Source organism: Poromitra crassiceps (assembly GCF_964638095.1).
Source record: "Poromitra crassiceps genome assembly, chromosome: 4".
In the NCBI taxonomy this organism is placed as follows: domain Eukaryota; kingdom Metazoa; phylum Chordata; class Actinopteri; order Beryciformes; family Melamphaidae; genus Poromitra; species Poromitra crassiceps.
In genome coordinates this window covers 68,388,214-68,406,119 of record NC_139626.1, presented here as the reverse complement: position 1 = coordinate 68,406,119, position 17,906 = coordinate 68,388,214, and the positions used below count along the sequence as shown (strand labels likewise).

Sequence of the window (17,906 nt, the reverse complement as noted above, 5' to 3'; positions counted from 1 at the left end):
AGTAGCTACAGTAGTCTCACACAGCCAGACCCATCTCCACACTTTGTTTTAGCGCTGTGCTACCGCTGGAGAAAGTAAAGCAGTAGCTTGACGTTACTTGGATTATTAACTGTAACAGAATAACTGTTTTGGAAATTGTAATCCCTTACATTACTAGTTACTGGGAAAGTAATACAATTACACTAACAGTTACTCACTACTTACAATTACTTTACTGCCCAACACTGCTGGTGAGTGAGCCGTGCCTCTGTCTGCCCCCTACAGGGATCTTCTGCACCATCTCCCTGTGCACGTACGCGGCCAGCGTGACCTACGACCTCTCCCGCAAGCCGCCTTTCATCTACGGTTTGCCGGGCGACGTGGACCATGGCTACGGCTGGTCCCTAAGCCTGGCCTGGGCCAGCCTGGGCCTGGCCGTGACCTCCGGCTGCCTGGGCACCACCTACCCCTTCCTCAGCCGAGCTCGAGCCCTGCGCTCCAAGACCGCCCGCGAGTCGTCTGTCTGAAGCGGACAGTCAAACGCCCCCACCAAGACCCTGCCTGCACTCCAAGACCGCCCGCGAGTCATCTGCCCTGAAGCGGACAGTCAAACGCCCCCACCAAGAGGACAAGGGGTCGACCGCGTAGCGCTCGGCAGCCTCGGACCGGAGCCATTGAAGAGAGAGTCGCGCCAACGGAAGTCCAAAATGCTTTTATCGTCACGTGACTCGCGTAGCTATGAGCTCCATTCTAGCTACAGTAGTTCCAAGGATAGTTCCAGGAAGTACGTGTTTGAATGCATAAAATAAAGCTGATAATATACAATCGAATTCTTTAAACGTCTCTGACCCTTTCAAAATACATCACAAACGGTCCATTCTGCTGCAACTCTACAGCACTGCTTCATCCAGAACTTTACTTCCGGGAACTTTTGTGAGGTAAAAAATGGAGATGACGCAACTCTTACCATCTTAATGGGGTTGACCATGTAGCGCTCGGAAGCCCAGGACAGCTTTTGGTGGATGGGTGTGGTGATACCAGAGGGCTCTTGGCGAGGCGGACTCGGTGTGGGACACAGAGACTTGGCGAGGCGGACTCGGTGTGAGACACAGAGACTTGGTGAGGCAGACTCGGTGTGAGACACAGAGACTTGGTGAGGCAGACTCGGTGTGAGACACAGAGACTTGGCAAGGCAGACTCGGTGTGGGACACAGAGACTTGGTGAGGCAGACTCGGTGTGGGACACAGAGACTTGGTGAGGCAGACTCGGTGTGGGACACAGAGACTTGGCGAGGCAGACTGTTGGAGACACAGAGACTTGGTGAGGCGGACGACAGGTGTTTCTGCACGGCGCATCTCTGTTGAGTGTTATACACTGTACTGCTGTTAATGATGTGTTCAGTTACACGCACGCAGCGAAGCATCAATATTTTGTAGCCAACAACTTCAGACAGAACCAAGTACTTTTCTTCCATGACTCATCTTTTATGCCATCTTTCAACCTGATCATATGCGATCTGGGCACCCAGAGTCTGTCCGTCTGTTTCCGGGTTTCCAGTGTTGAGCGGATGGATGTCCGCACCAAGACCTCTACTTTCATGCGTTGCGGGTTATTGTTTACAGTCCGATTAACGTGAGAATGGAGTTGATAGATTGTAGGTGTTTTAGGTCCAGACAACATTTCGGCTAATATAAACTTTATATAATATAAATATAATATAAATAAATATATATAATATATATAATATAAATATGAATATAAACTTTATAGCTCCATGAACAGATGGAGGGAGTCAGACTGTAAACAACGATGGAAGAGGAAGTCTTGGTGTGGACGTCTGCTCAACACCGGGAACCCCGAAATATCGTCGGTCTGTCCCAGAGTCTCATTAGTCATCAGACTGATGGACTCTGGCTTCCCAGATTGTATCATATGTGACCCCCCCCCCCCCTCCCCTCCTCTGTTCTGATGGTTTGACCCATTTCGAACAGAAATATCAGATTATCCAGTAAGTCCTAACTGTGTGTTCACACCAAACGATACTTGCTCGAATTTGACAGCACGGATTCCCTGTTCAAGTTGAAAAACTACAGTTCGAGTGAATAGCGGCCGAGGTGAATCCTGCATAAGTTGTGCGGTGTCACCCGCCTCATTCACGTCACCTATGGCGAAATGGCATCTGCTCACGCGTTTGCATCGACTTTGTATGTAATCGCAACGTGCAAATTTGCCAAATGGCGTTTGGTCTGAACGCACCTTAAAAGAGAAGTAGAGCAGTGTCAGTCAGAAGAAACACCAACACTGTCTCCATCTAAACATCTAAACGTTATAGGTCAATTAGGACTTACAGGAAGACAAGTTGTTTGTTGTGTAAATGTCGCTTCATAAAAAGGAAAGAAAAGAACTGACAGCAAACGAACCAAAACATCAGCAACAGGGATAGTTGGGCTGTGGTGTATTATTCCACCAGTGTTACGTGTACGCTGCATTCCTCATTATGACATCATATTTCAGTATCCAATCATGTCAGTGTTTTAGATGATCTCTGTTCTGTAGCTTTGGATCAGAGAGGCCGTCCAACCAGAAACCGCACAGACTCAACTATCAGACACAGGTGTGTATATAAAATGATAGTCTTTTATAAGAGAATATTGTGACTGAATCAAACCAGTGTTATTTAGGAGTTTGTGTTTTTCGATTTAAAGAGCCAGGAGTCTGTGTGTGAATGCATTCAGCCATAGGCCTGCTAGCTGAGCCAGCGACTGAGGTCCACCCTGAAATGTAACTAGGTGTGGGACAATATAAGACATTATCATCTATCGCGATAATAAATGCTCAAGATAATTGTATCGTGTTGAATTTCCATTACTCGTATAATCGTGAATATCGTCACGTGAGAATGAATATCGTCACGCGTGACTTGAAAAAGCTGCGAGCTAACTTAGCTCCCTAACAGGTCACAGTCCTATTGATTTCCTGTTTTACATTGAATTGCCATTTGCCACAGTTAACCGTCGTCAACATGGCTGACGACGGTTATGTGGAAATATTATGTGCTCAAAAATAAGAAACCACAGAAAGACGAGGTTCCCACCTGCAGAACCTGCCGACAGCTCCAATATTTGTTTAACAAAATGTAAGGTAAAGTGATTCCAGTATGTTTTAGTGCCATATTAAGAGTTTTAAGCATATTTTGATGATTATCGTGATATCGTTAATCACGATTATTTTGGGCAGGATAATTGCGACGTGACATGTTCATATCGTCCCACCCCTAAATGTAACCAACAAGCTGAAGTAGTGTGCTCGCACTCCGAGGACATCCCCCACAGCATGTCTGGCTGAAGAAGCCTGGAGTCCTGCACCAACCAAACACTCCGTCACAACCAGACGAAACAGTAGATACCAGCCACTGTCTGACCCCTGCCTGACCCTGCTTACCCTAAAATACACCAGCTGGGAAACCATCACCAGACTGCAGCAAGCTAACCAGCCATCATTTGAAGCCCTGCTCTGGGCTAACCTCTGGCTGGCTGGGAGTCTGCGACAGTTTGAGAAGATGTCTGGTGAGGTCTAGGTCTTCCCAGGTGAAACCATTGAGAAGGTGTCTGGTGAGGTCTAGGTCTTCCCAGGTGAAACCGTTGAGAAGATGTCTGGTGAGGTCTAGGACTTCCCAGGTGAAACCGTTGTGAAGTTGACATGTTATGAGTCGAGTGCTGCTTGGTGCTTTTAAATATTGACTGAATTCAGGACTTTAGCTTCGATTCAGAAAAACTCTTCAGTTGTATTGTGCTCAGTCTGTAGCCTGCAGCAGGCTGGATGCCACCTCCATACCCCCTGATACTCTCTGATACCCCCTGATACTCTCTGATACCCCTGATGGCCTCTAGTATCCCCTGGTACCCCTGATACCCTCTGATACTCTAATATGCCCTGATACTTCCTGATACCCTCTGGTACCCCTGATACCCTCTGATACTCTAATACGCCCTGATACTTCCTGATACCCTCTGATACCCCCTGATCCCCTCTGATACTCTCTGATACCCTCTGGTACCCCCTGATACCCTCTGGTACCCCCTGCTACTCTCTGATACCCTCTGGTACCCCCTGATACTCTGGTACCCCATGATACCCCCTCTGATACCTTGTGGTACTCAATGGTTTCCCCTCCGATACACCCTTGTAACCCCTGGCCTTGATACTAGGGTTGGGCCTCGAGAACCAATTCCAATTAAATTCTGATTCAAACTGGAGTTTCAGTTCCTTTGGAAAGGAATCGGAACTCCAGAGGAATCGAAAAAGAAAACTTTCCTATTTCAATTCTGCTTATTGATTCCTAAACAAATGTTCACATATATATACACCCTCTGATGCCCCCTGGCTGGTACCCTCTGACGCCCCCTGGCTGGTACCCCTGTTGGAGGCTGCAGTTTCTAGCTGTTGGCATTGTGATGTAAAGCTGTAAATAAAGTATATAAATGACAGAGTGATTCTCTTCTCAATCATTCATCATATATTTATTTGTTTACTCCATTTTCCATTATTCTCTCATTTGTGCCTAATTTTGCATATATCTTGATATTTTTGTACTATTGTACTCTATTGTATTTTTAGTATGTTTTTTCATAGCATACATACGGTATTTAGATTTTCTCTTTGGTTCAGTATTTTCTACTGCTGTCACTTTGCACACATTCAAAATGATGTAAATGATAATATGCAATGCAACCTAACGAGGAGCTGACAGCAGCTCACTTTCAAGTTGTAGCTTGCGTTACTTGACATATTAACTGGTATAATATTACTGAAATCCTATTGGTAATAAGTTACGTTACTGCTATATTACCTGTATGTTACTTTTGTAACGTAGTACCCCCAACACTGGTAACCAATAGCATTAATGATGGTTCCATTCCATTTAGGTGTTCCAGTGTCAGGGCCCTCATTAATGTTATTGGTTACACCTGCTTTACTACCTTGCTTTTGTTTTTTGCTTGTTTTTGTGTTGGAACTCTTTATTACAGAAAGTTTATGACACCCATGACAATAATAGTCATACATTATAGTCATTGTGTTACATAAGGATGGCATTATAGTGAAAATAGATTATTTGCCTTTTGGCTGGGGACCCCCTGAAACCCGCTCAAGGACCCCCGGGGGTCCACGGACCCCACTTTGAGAACCTTGTCCCCCACTGACTTCAGTTATTTTGGAGAAGGCTGCTACCAAGTTGTAGCCTACTGACAGCCTCCTTGCGTGTCCTAGTGTCCTATTGATGAATTGGATATATATATATATTTAAGAATATCTTTATTTCTAAGATATCGATGAGTCTGTACACATTGATACGTAAAAAGCAATAATATTTTTTTTTAAATTGCGCCTGTACCTCAAAGATATACTTAACCCAGTAAAATCATTCAACAACAAAATAACGGGAACAAGGGACAGTGATACCATTTCTTTTTGACAATATGTGGCTTAAAATAACGTACAATTATCTGCTGACGGATTTGAGTTAAGTTAGTTAAGTTATCCTTTATTTATCCCCATGGGGAAATTCATCCTCTGCATTTGACCCATCCTCTACTAGGAACCTTCCTAGAACTGGGAGCAGTGGGCAGCCTCGGTGCAGCGCCCGGGGACCAACTCCAGTTCAATAATGAGAGACTAGTAGAAAGTATAACAAGCTTTAATGATACAACAAATTAATTTTGGCGTATGACTCCATGATATGATGACGCTCTCCTGAGATGATGAGAGGGCGTCGTCAGTGAAGAATAGGATAGGAAATCCCCCATAGGGAATTCTTCAATCAGGAGTCATGACAATGGTGGTGGTCAGGGGAGGAGGTGGGGCGAAAACAACTGGTTCAGCGATGATGATCAGCAACTGAGAATGACACATGGCACATACACAGCACATAGCAAACAGAGACAGGGGCCCCGTTCCAATACCCATACTTCCATACTATTTAGTAGGCAAAAAAAGAATTAGTATGTCCCAATACATAGTATGTCAGATGCAGTATGCCAAGAGTACCAGGATGTTGTACTACATCAGCTCCTATTTCGGAGTATGCATCGATGCATGCTGCGCCAGCCAAACTTCCCCACAATCCTTTGCGCAGCGGAAGTTCTTCTTCTTCTAATGTTTTATGGCGGTTGGCAAACAACTTTTTGTGCATTACCGCCACCTACTGGAGTTACGTCGCACTGACTGAGCTGCGTGTATAATCCACGCCCACCTCCATGACGCCGTGAACACGTCAATAACTATGATAAAAACACTGACAGAAATATGCACGTTATTATACTGTTAAGAATGAGACTGCATGTAAGTATCATCACATCAGTTTATTAGAAACAACAACATACATTACAATATAACAGCAATTTGTTTATTTGATTGTCTGTTCCAATTTTCTAAATGCTTAGTCTGAATGTTTTGTATAATGTACTGTTTGTTATTGCCAGACTTTGTTTATTGAATAAAAAAAAAAAAAAACTCAAATGTGGCGCTGCGGATGTCGGCGGAAGTGAGCAAGAGATCGGAGTTCAGGAAGCTCACGTGACGACAGATGTAGTGTGTCCCAATAGTATGCATTTTGCATGCATGCTACACACTACAATCCATACTTTGTGAGGGCGGCGGCAGTACATACTACAAGAAAGAAGTACAAGTATGGGTATTGGAACGCAGACCCTGATATACTACGCTGATTAGGTGATTGGGATCAGCTGGAGAGGAATACCTTGGGCTGATTGGTTATTGCCACATGTGTGGTGAACTGTGAATGGGTGAGGAGACAGCATCAGAGAAAGGGGGCGAGCCTAACAATGAATGGGTTATACAACCAAGGGGCCGTGCACTGTGATATGACGAGAACTGGGCGTTGGCTGTTAAGTATAGTCTTCATTATTGAAAATAGTCCAAGACATCATTTCTGTGGGGGGGTCACTAGAGTTTTGTGACGTCAAAGTGGGGTCACTAGAGTTTTGTGACATTAAAGTGGGGTCACTACAGTTTCGTGACATCAGAGTGGGGTCACTAGAGTTTCGTGACGTCAAAGTGGGGTCACTAGAGTTTTGTGACGTCAAAGTGGGGTCACTAGAGTTTTGTGATGTCAAAGTGGGGTCACTAGAGTTTTGTGACATCAAAGTGGGGTCACTAGAGTTTTGTGACATCAAAGTGGGGTCACTAGAGTTTTGTGACATCAACGTGGGGTCACTAGAGTTTTGTGACATCAAAGTGGGGTCACTAGAGTTGGGGTCACTAGAGTTTTGTGACGTCAAAGTGGGGTCACTAGAGTTTTGTGACATCAAAGTGGGGTCACTAGAGTTTTGTGACGTCAAAGTGGGGTCACTAGAGTTTTGTGACATCAAAGTGGGGTCACTACAGTTTTGTGACATCAAAGTGGGGTCACTAGAGTTTTGTGACGTCAAAGTGGGGTCACTAGAGTTTTGTGACATCAAAGTGGGGTCACTAGAGTTTTGTGACGTCAAAGTGGGGTCGCTAGAGTTTTGTGACATCAAAGTGGGGTCACTAGAGTTTTGTGACGTCAAAGTGGGGTCGCTAGAGTTTTGTGACATCAAAGTGGGGTCACTGGAGTTTTGTGACGTCAAAGTGGGGTCATTACAGTTTTGTGACGTCAAAGTGGGGTCGCTAGAGTTTTGTGACATTAAAGTGGGGTCACTAGAGTTTTGGGATGTTAAAGTGGGGTCACTACAGTTATGTGACGTCAAAGTGGGGTCACTAGAGTTTTGTGACATTAAAGTGGGGTCACTAGAGTTTTGTGACATTAAAGTGGGCTCACTACAGTTTTGTGACATTAAAGTGGGGTCACTAGAGTTTTGTGACATTAAAGTGGGGTCACTAGAGTTTTGTGACATTAAAGTGGGGTCACTAGAGTTTTGTGACATTAAAGTGGGGTCACTAGAGTTTTGTGACATTAAAGTGGGGTCACTAGAGTTTTGTGACATTAAAGTGGGGTCACTACAGTTTTGTGACATCAAAGTGGGGTCGCTCGAGTTTTGTGACATTAAAGTGGGGTCACTAGAGTTTTGTGACATCAAGGTGGGGTCACTTTTCACCTGTTTCAGTTGGCATAAGGGTGACGGGTTTAAAGAGCTTCACCTTCAGCCAGTCTTGCAGTCAAGTCACTATATCTCGAGTCCAAGTCCAGTCTCGGGTACCAAGTGTTCAAATCTGAGCCCAACTCACCAAAGAAGAGTCCGGGTCGAGTTTGAGTCAAGTCTTATGCCAAATTATTGGGGCCTATTACAAAAAAATGAACAAAAAAAAAACAGTCTTTATCAATAAACAAGTTCAAATCCCCGTCTCCAACTTCAGAGTCTGAATGCATGAATGATCAAGTCCAAGTCTAGTGGTGAAAATGTGCCCAGGACTCTGATACTAGGGTTGGGCCTCGAGAACCAATTCCAATTAAATTCTGATTCAAACTGGAGTTTCAGTTCCTTTGGAAAGGAATCGGAACTCCAGAGGAATCGAAAAAGAAAACTTTCCTATTTCAATTCTGCTTATTGATTCCTAAACAAATGTTCACATATATATACACCCTCTGATGCCCCCTGGCTGGTACCCTCTGACGCCCCCTGGCTGGTACCCCTGTTGGAGGCTGCAGTTTCTAGCTGTTGGCATTGTGATGTAAAGCTGTAAATAAAGTATATAAATGACAGAGTGATTCTCTTCTCAATCATTCATCATATATTTATTTGTTTACTCCATTTTCCATTATTCTCTCATTTGTGCCTAATTTTGCATATATCTTGATATTTTTGTACTATTGTACTCTATATTGTATTTTTAGTATGTTTTTTCATAGCATACATACGGTATTTAGATTTTCTCTTTGGTTCAGTATTTTCTACTGCTGTCACTTTGCACACATTCAAAATGATGTAAATGATAATATGCAATGCAACCTAACGAGGAGCTGACAGCAGCTCACTTTCAAGTTGTAGCTTGCGTTACTTGACATATTAACTGGTATAATATTACTGAAATCCTATTGGTAATAAGTTACGTTACTGCTATATTACCTGTATGTTACTTTTGTAACGTAGTACCCCCAACACTGGTAACCAATAGCATTAATGATGGTTCCATTCCATTTAGGTGTTCCAGTGTCAGGGCCCTCATTAATGTTATTGGTTACACCTGCTTTACTACCTTGCTTTTGTTTTTTGCTTGTTTTTGTGTTGGAACTCTTTATTACAGAAAGTTTATGACACCCATGACAATAATAGTCATACATTATAGTCATTGTGTTACATAAGGATGGCATTATAGTGAAAATAGATTATTTGCCTTTTGGCTGGGGACCCCCTGAAACCCGCTCAAGGACCCCCGGGGGTCCACGGACCCCACTTTGAGAACCTTGTCCCCCACTGACTTCAGTTATTTTGGAGAAGGCTGCTACCAAGTTGTAGCCTACTGACAGCCTCCTTGCGTGTGTCACAGGGCAGAGAACTCCCTATTGTTTTGATTTATTTGTTTTGGTTTATTTCTATTAGATGTGTTCTTTATTTAATTATTTTTCATTAGATGTGTCCTTTATTATTAATTTAGATGTGGCATTTATATTGCATATTTGTTTTGCCTTAATACATTGTGTTTTAATTTGCATGTTTCAACTTGGTTTGTATTTGGCGTGTTTTTGGGGGTTTCTGCCTGGACTTGATTGCCGAAACCACAGACACCTGGGGCAGGGGAATGGACACGGGGGAGCCAATGGGTGAGCAGAGCGGGGGAGCGTTTCCCCTTTATCAGGTGGATGCAAGGGACTGGAGAGGAGAAAGCCACAGACAGACAGCCAGTAGCAGAGGGAGACAGCCACGTCCCCGCCAGCAGCCGACGGGGCCCAGCCATGTCCCCGCCACAGCGACCCAGAACAGCGACCCAGGACCCCGGCCGAGGAGGAGCAAGCAGCCGACACACTATAACCCAGGCCTGATTGCCATTTCTGGACGAGGCTGGAGCCTGGTCCAGGGCAGTGTGAGTAGCTCACGATTGTTGTAGTGATTGTCGGTCTAGTCGGGAGTTCCTGAAATACCAAGTTACGTTAATTTGCAATCATAGAATCATAGCGCTGCTGCTGTGGGACCGCGACAACACGTACTCGCCCGCTTTTCTCTTATAGAGGCCACCTCCGAGGGAGTGGACGGCGGAACCGAGACGTGAGGGAGGCAGAGCGCTGTGTGAAGGATTGCCTGAACGTTGGTGCGGCGCTGTTGGGCGGCTGACTGGACCCCGGCCGGAAGTGAGGGGCACGTCGGCTGAACTGGGACCATCGAACACACGGGACTCTATCTGGACTTTTTAGTTGTACCTTTTTATTCCATTTTTACTCCCTGTATTTTAGTTGGCTTTTAAAGCCCCTAACCCCATTTTTACCCCTTGTTTGAAATGCCCAGGTTTTAACACCTATTTATATTGTAGAAAATAAAAGGCATTTGTTTTGGGTACAGCTGTTTCCGTCTCTGTCCTTGGGTCTAGTTACACTGCTCTCCCTTGTATACAAAGAACCTACCTGGTACATTTGGGTCCACCTTTTTATAGAGTTCCTAGGCTCTATTCAAACAAACCTAGGTGGCGTTGTCAGGCAAGCACCACTAGAGCAAGCCATTACATTTGGCGTTGTCGGCAGGATACGAGTTGGGAGCAGTGTTTTTTACCCAAGGCTTAGAACAATGATGATGCCAGTTTACCCCGGTGCACCTTGGATGCCCAAGTTTAAAGGCCCAGACAGTGATGTTAAATATGGCGAATGGAAAGAACAAATTCAGGGTAAGTTACACCCAGGCTGGAACCCAGAACCTTATGTTGTGCTTTAACAGGTGGGTCGCACTGGTGTTGGGTATAAGGTACAACCAGAGAAAGGTGGTTGCGAAAAGACACTACACAGGAATGCTCTGGAGCTCTGTATTGCCCCTGTAGCTGAATCCCCATTTTATTTTTTGGCCCACCCCTCCACATCCACCCGGTGTAGAGGAACCTAGATGTTCCACTCGAGCCAACAGAGGGCAACCCCCCAACCGGTATAGGCCGGATGACAGTTGAGGTGTCAGGGACTGCCACCCTTTAACTAGGGGGGGATGTCACAGGGCAGAGAACTCCCTATTGTTTTGATTTATTTGTTTTGGTTTATTTCTATTAGATGTGTTCTTTATTTAATTATTTTTCATTAGATGTGTCCTTTATTATTAATTTAGATGTGGCATTTATATTGCATATTTGTTTTGCCTTAATACATTGTGTTTTAATTTGCATGTTTCAACTTGGTTTGTATTTGGCGTGTTTTTGGGGGTTTCTGCCTGGACTTGATTGCCGAAACCACAGACACCTGGGGCAGGGGAATGGACACGGGGGAGCCAATGGGTGAGCAGAGCGGGGGAGCGTTTCCCCTTTATCAGGTGGATGCAAGGGACTGGAGAGGAGAAAGCCACAGACAGACAGCCAGTAGCAGAGGGAGACAGCCACGTCCCCGCCAGCAGCCGACGGGGCCCAGCCATGTCCCCGCCACAGCGACCCAGAACAGCGACCCAGGACCCCGGCCGAGGAGGAGCAAGCAGCCGACACACTATAACCCAGGCCTGATTGCCATTTCTGGACGAGGCTGGAGCCTGGTCCAGGGCAGTGTGAGTAGCTCACGATTGTTGTAGTGATTGTCGGTCTAGTCGGGAGTTCCTGAAATACCAAGTTACGTTAATTTGCAATCATAGAATCATAGCGCTGCTGCTGTGGGACCGCGACAACACGTACTCGCCCGCTTTTCTCTTATAGAGGCCACCTCCGAGGGAGTGGACGGCGGAACCGAGACGTGAGGGAGGCAGAGCGCTGTGTGAAGGATTGCCTGAACGTTGGTGCGGCGCTGTTGGGCGGCTGACTGGACCCCGGCCGGAAGTGAGGGGCACGTCGGCTGAACTGGGACCATCGAACACACGGGACTCTATCTGGACTTTTTAGTTGTACCTTTTTATTCCATTTTTACTCCCTGTATTTTAGTTGGCTTTTAAAGCCCCTAACCCCATTTTTACCCCTTGTTTGAAATGCCCAGGTTTTAACACCTATTTATATTGTAGAAAATAAAAGGCATTTGTTTTGGGTACAGCTGTTTCCGTCTCTGTCCTTGGGTCTAGTTACACTGCTCTCCCTTGTATACAAAGAACCTACCTGGTACATTTGGGTCCACCTTTTTATAGAGTTCCTAGGCTCTATTCAAACAAACCTAGGTGGCGTTGTCAGGCAAGCACCACTAGAGCAAGCCATTACATTGCCCTCTGTTTGCTCGAGTAGAACGTCTAGGTTCCTCTACACCGGGTGGATGTGGAGGGGTAGGCCAAAAAAAATAAAATGGGGGTTCTGCTTCCGTCCCTGCCCCTGGGTCTACTCCCAAGGTCTGCTAGAGGGGTTCCAGCCTCGTCCAGAAATGGCAATCAGGCCTGGGTTATAGTGTGTCGGCTGCTTGCTCCTCCTCGGCCGGGGTCCTGGGTCGCTGTCCTGGGTCGCTGTGGCGGGGACATGGCTGGGCCCCGTCGGCTGCTGGCGGGGACGTGGCTGTCTCACTCTGCTACTGGCTGTCTGTCTGTGGCTTTCTCCTCTCCAGTCCCTTGCATCCACCTGATAAAGGGGAAACGCTCCCCCGCTCTGCTCACCCATTGGCTCCCCCGTGTCCATTCCCCTGCCCCAGGTGTCTGTGGTTTCGGCAATCAAGTCCAGGCAGAAACCCCCAAAAACACGCCAAATACAAACCAAGTTGAAACATGCAAATTAAAACACAATGTATTAAGGCAAAACAAATATGCAATATAAATGCCACATCTAAATTAATAATAAAGGACACATCTAATGAAAAATAATTAAATAAAGAACACATCTAATAGAAATAAACCAAAACAAATAAATCAAAACAATAGGGAGTTCTCTGCCCTGTGACACGTGTCCTAGTGTCCTATTGATGAATTGGATATATATATATTTTTAAGAATATCTTTATTTCTAAGATATCGATGAGTCTGTACACATTGATACGTAAAAAGCAATAATATTTTTTTTTAAATTGCGCCTGTACCTCAAAGATATACTTAACCCAGTAAAATCATTCAACAACAAAATAACGGGAACAAGGGACAGTGATACCATTTCTTTTTGACAATATGTGGCTTAAAATAACGTACAATTATCTGCTGACGGATTTGAGTTAAGTTAGTTAAGTTATCCTTTATTTATCCCCATGGGGAAATTCATCCTCTGCATTTGACCCATCCTCTACTAGGAACCTTCCTAGAACTGGGAGCAGTGGGCAGCCTCGGTGCAGCGCCCGGGGACCAACTCCAGTTCAATAATGAGAGACTAGTAGAAAGTATAACAAGCTTTAATGATACAACAAATTAATTTTGGCGTATGACTCCATGATATGATGACGCTCTCCTGAGATGATGAGAGGGCGTCGTCAGTGAAGAATAGGATAGGAAATCCCCCATAGGGAATTCTTCAATCAGGAGTCATGACAATGGTGGTGGTCAGGGGAGGAGGTGGGGCGAAAACAACTGGTTCAGCGATGATGATCAGCAACTGAGAATGACACATGGCACATACACAGCACATAGCAAACAGAGACAGGGGCCCCGTTCCAATACCCATACTTCCATACTATTTAGTAGGCAAAAAAAGAATTAGTATGTCCCAATACATAGTATGTCAGATGCAGTATGCCAAGAGTACCAGGATGTTGTACTACATCAGCTCCTATTTCGGAGTATGCATCGATGCATGCTGCGCCAGCCAAACTTCCCCACAATCCTTTGCGCAGCGGAAGTTCTTCTTCTTCTAATGTTTTATGGCGGTTGGCAAACAACTTTTTGTGCATTACCGCCACCTACTGGAGTTACGTCGCACTGACTGAGCTGCGTGTATAATCCACGCCCACCTCCATGACGCCGTGAACACGTCAATAACTATGATAAAAACACTGACAGAAATATGCACGTTATTATACTGTTAAGAATGAGACTGCATGTAAGTATCATCACATCAGTTTATTAGAAACAACAACATACATTACAATATAACAGCAATTTGTTTATTTGATTGTCTGTTCCAATTTTCTAAATGCTTAGTCTGAATGTTTTGTATAATGTACTGTTTGTTATTGCCAGACTTTGTTTATTGAATAAAAAAAAAAAAAAACTCAAATGTGGCGCTGCGGATGTCGGCGGAAGTGAGCAAGAGATCGGAGTTCAGGAAGCTCACGTGACGACAGATGTAGTGTGTCCCAATAGTATGCATTTTGCATGCATGCTACACACTACAATCCATACTTTGTGAGGGCGGCGGCAGTACATACTACAAGAAAGAAGTACAAGTATGGGTATTGGAACGCAGACCCTGATATACTACGCTGATTAGGTGATTGGGATCAGCTGGAGAGGAATACCTTGGGCTGATTGGTTATTGCCACATGTGTGGTGAACTGTGAATGGGTGAGGAGACAGCATCAGAGAAAGGGGGCGAGCCTAACAATGAATGGGTTATACAACCAAGGGGCCGTGCACTGTGATATGACGAGAACTGGGCGTTGGCTGTTAAGTATAGTCTTCATTATTGAAAATAGTCCAAGACATCATTTCTGTGGGGGGGTCACTAGAGTTTTGTGACGTCAAAGTGGGGTCACTAGAGTTTTGTGACATTAAAGTGGGGTCACTACAGTTTCGTGACATCAGAGTGGGGTCACTAGAGTTTCGTGACGTCAAAGTGGGGTCACTAGAGTTTTGTGACGTCAAAGTGGGGTCACTAGAGTTTTGTGATGTCAAAGTGGGGTCACTAGAGTTTTGTGACATCAAAGTGGGGTCACTAGAGTTTTGTGACATCAAAGTGGGGTCACTAGAGTTTTGTGACATCAACGTGGGGTCACTAGAGTTTTGTGACATCAAAGTGGGGTCACTAGAGTTGGGGTCACTAGAGTTTTGTGACGTCAAAGTGGGGTCACTAGAGTTTTGTGACATCAAAGTGGGGTCACTAGAGTTTTGTGACGTCAAAGTGGGGTCACTAGAGTTTTGTGACATCAAAGTGGGGTCACTACAGTTTTGTGACATCAAAGTGGGGTCACTAGAGTTTTGTGACGTCAAAGTGGGGTCACTAGAGTTTTGTGACATCAAAGTGGGGTCACTAGAGTTTTGTGACGTCAAAGTGGGGTCGCTAGAGTTTTGTGACATCAAAGTGGGGTCACTAGAGTTTTGTGACGTCAAAGTGGGGTCGCTAGAGTTTTGTGACATCAAAGTGGGGTCACTGGAGTTTTGTGACGTCAAAGTGGGGTCATTACAGTTTTGTGACGTCAAAGTGGGGTCGCTAGAGTTTTGTGACATTAAAGTGGGGTCACTAGAGTTTTGGGATGTTAAAGTGGGGTCACTACAGTTATGTGACGTCAAAGTGGGGTCACTAGAGTTTTGTGACATTAAAGTGGGGTCACTAGAGTTTTGTGACATTAAAGTGGGCTCACTACAGTTTTGTGACATTAAAGTGGGGTCACTAGAGTTTTGTGACATTAAAGTGGGGTCACTAGAGTTTTGTGACATTAAAGTGGGGTCACTAGAGTTTTGTGACATTAAAGTGGGGTCACTAGAGTTTTGTGACATTAAAGTGGGGTCACTAGAGTTTTGTGACATTAAAGTGGGGTCACTACAGTTTTGTGACGTCAAAGTGGGGTCGCTCGAGTTTTGTGACATTAAAGTGGGGTCACTAGAGTTTTGTGACATTAAAGTGGGGTCACTAGAGTTTTGTGACATTAAAGTGGGGTCACTACAGTTTTGTGACGTCAAAGTGGGGTCGCTCGAGTTTTGTGACATTAAAGTGGGGTCACTAGAGTTTTGTGACATTAAAGTGGGGTCACTAGAGTTTTGTGACATTAAAGTGGGGTCACTACAGTTTTGTGACGTCAAAGTGGGGTCGCTCGAGTTTTGTGACATTAAAGTGGGGTCACTAGAGTTTTGTGACATCAAGGTGGGGTCACTTTTCACCTGTTTCAGTTGGCATAAGGGTGACGGGTTTAAAGAGCTTCACCTTCAGCCAGTCTTGCAGTCAAGTCACTATATCTCGAGTCCAAGTCCAGTCTCGGGTACCAAGTGTTCAAATCTGAGCCCAACTCACCAAAGAAGAGTCCGGGTCGAGTTTGAGTCAAGTCTTATGCCAAATTATTGGGGCCTATTACAAAAAAATGAACAAAAAAAAAACAGTCTTTATCAATAAACAAGTTCAAATCCCCGTCTCCAACTTCAGAGTCTGAATGCATGAATGATCAAGTCCAAGTCTAGTGGTGAAAATGTGCCCAGGACTCTGAAAACACTGTCTTCAGCCCACAGAGCAGCAGGGCAACGTCCATCTGAAGCTTACCAGGAAAATAAAGACAACTGTTACTTAGGAGGTTTTCCCATGACAGCAGCAATTTGTTGAAGATGACACCTCCTCCTTCAGAGTGCAGTCAGTGTCCTTCCGGCAACGTCTCAACTGGTGCCATCATCATTATGTTATTGATTTCTGTAGGTAATTTACAGTGTTGATGTCACATGTAGCCACAGTGCCACCTGGTGGTTTCAAGCACGACAGATATGGCAGGTTTCAGCAGGTATCAGACGTTCTCCCATGATTGGCTGCCTGAAATGAAAACACACGTCCTTGTACTAATGACTGTACACCAGTGAGAGCCCGGTGGAGCTGTTTGTCCAGCTCCAATCTCCCTGTCTTGTAAGTTCTGGTGTTTCTCCACATTAAGACTACATTTCCCATCAGAGGGCACTCTGTCTCATGCTTTCTGGTTCTGCCCTTCACTGGCGGGATTCTGGGCCAAAATATTTGACTGGTACTCTAAGGCCTATGAAATAACCTTTCAGCCGGAGGCAGAACTCGCCATCTTCGGCTGCTCGGAGTCCTCTTTGAACTTCACTACATGCTGTGCAACAATCTGTGACATTGGGGACAACTGTTGCAAAATAACTAATTCTGAAGGAATGGAAGTCTCCCTCTTCACCCTCTTTCCAATTGTGGTTGACGGACATGATCTCGGTTATACGGATGGAGAGACTCAGGTTCCTGAGAACATTTATTTTTAAAAAAAAATTTAGTGACAGAGTAAGGGTCAGCACAGGTTAGATGCAAACAAACATAATTTGACATTGTTATGTTGTACATTCACAATATGCGACCCAATATAGTCAACATAACATGATGTCCCCGCCCATAACATCCAACACACAGTATTATCCCCACACTATTTCCACACACACACACACACACACACACACACACACACACACACACACACACACACACACACACACACACACACACACACACACTAAAACAACTTAGAATAAAATACAGGACATAAAATAAATAAAAATAACTTTGTAACAATTCATAAATGCTGGGTGAAATCTGGGTGATTTTTGCTGCCCCCCTCAGGCTACAAGCCATCATAAATTGAATTCCATATAATTAGGGGTCCAAGCACGAAGTGCGTGGATCCCTATTGTATCTGTTCCGTTTATTATTATTTTTTTTATTCTCCGCTAAAACAGTATGCACGGCAAAAACCGTAAGGGGTACAGTAGCCAGACTTTGCACATAGGTTGGAAATGTGCCCCACTACTCAGAGACAAAAAATTTGCCATATTGGCCAGATGGTGGCGCTATAACAGCCGAGTGCACGTATTGGCCCATAACTGCTGAACCGTGAGGCGTAGAATCAAAATTCCACATCTGCTGGATTCCCTGGATCAATACGCATCTATCCATATAGACCACGCCCATTTAAGTCTGCTAGATTTTCCGCCATCTTGGACTTTGTCAATAACCTATTTTTGCTATCTCCTCCCAGGCCATTTGCCTGAATGAGCGCAAACTTTTT

At 44.8% G+C, this 17,906-nt stretch overlaps 1 protein-coding gene across 1 annotated transcript in view; it reads left to right on the top strand.

The window, feature by feature from the left end:
* The window catches only part of tmem178a (transmembrane protein 178a), a gene marked incomplete at both ends in the record, with an annotated part of 38,349 nt that extends 37,843 nt beyond the window's left edge, over nucleotides 1-506 (top strand). Inside the window, one exon of the mRNA XM_083636326.1 lies at nucleotides 265-506. Coding sequence (XP_083492452.1) covers nucleotides 265-506 — 242 coding nt within the window. The remainder of the gene's footprint in view (nucleotides 1-264) is intronic.
* Between the last annotated feature and the right edge of the window lie 17,400 nt (nucleotides 507-17,906).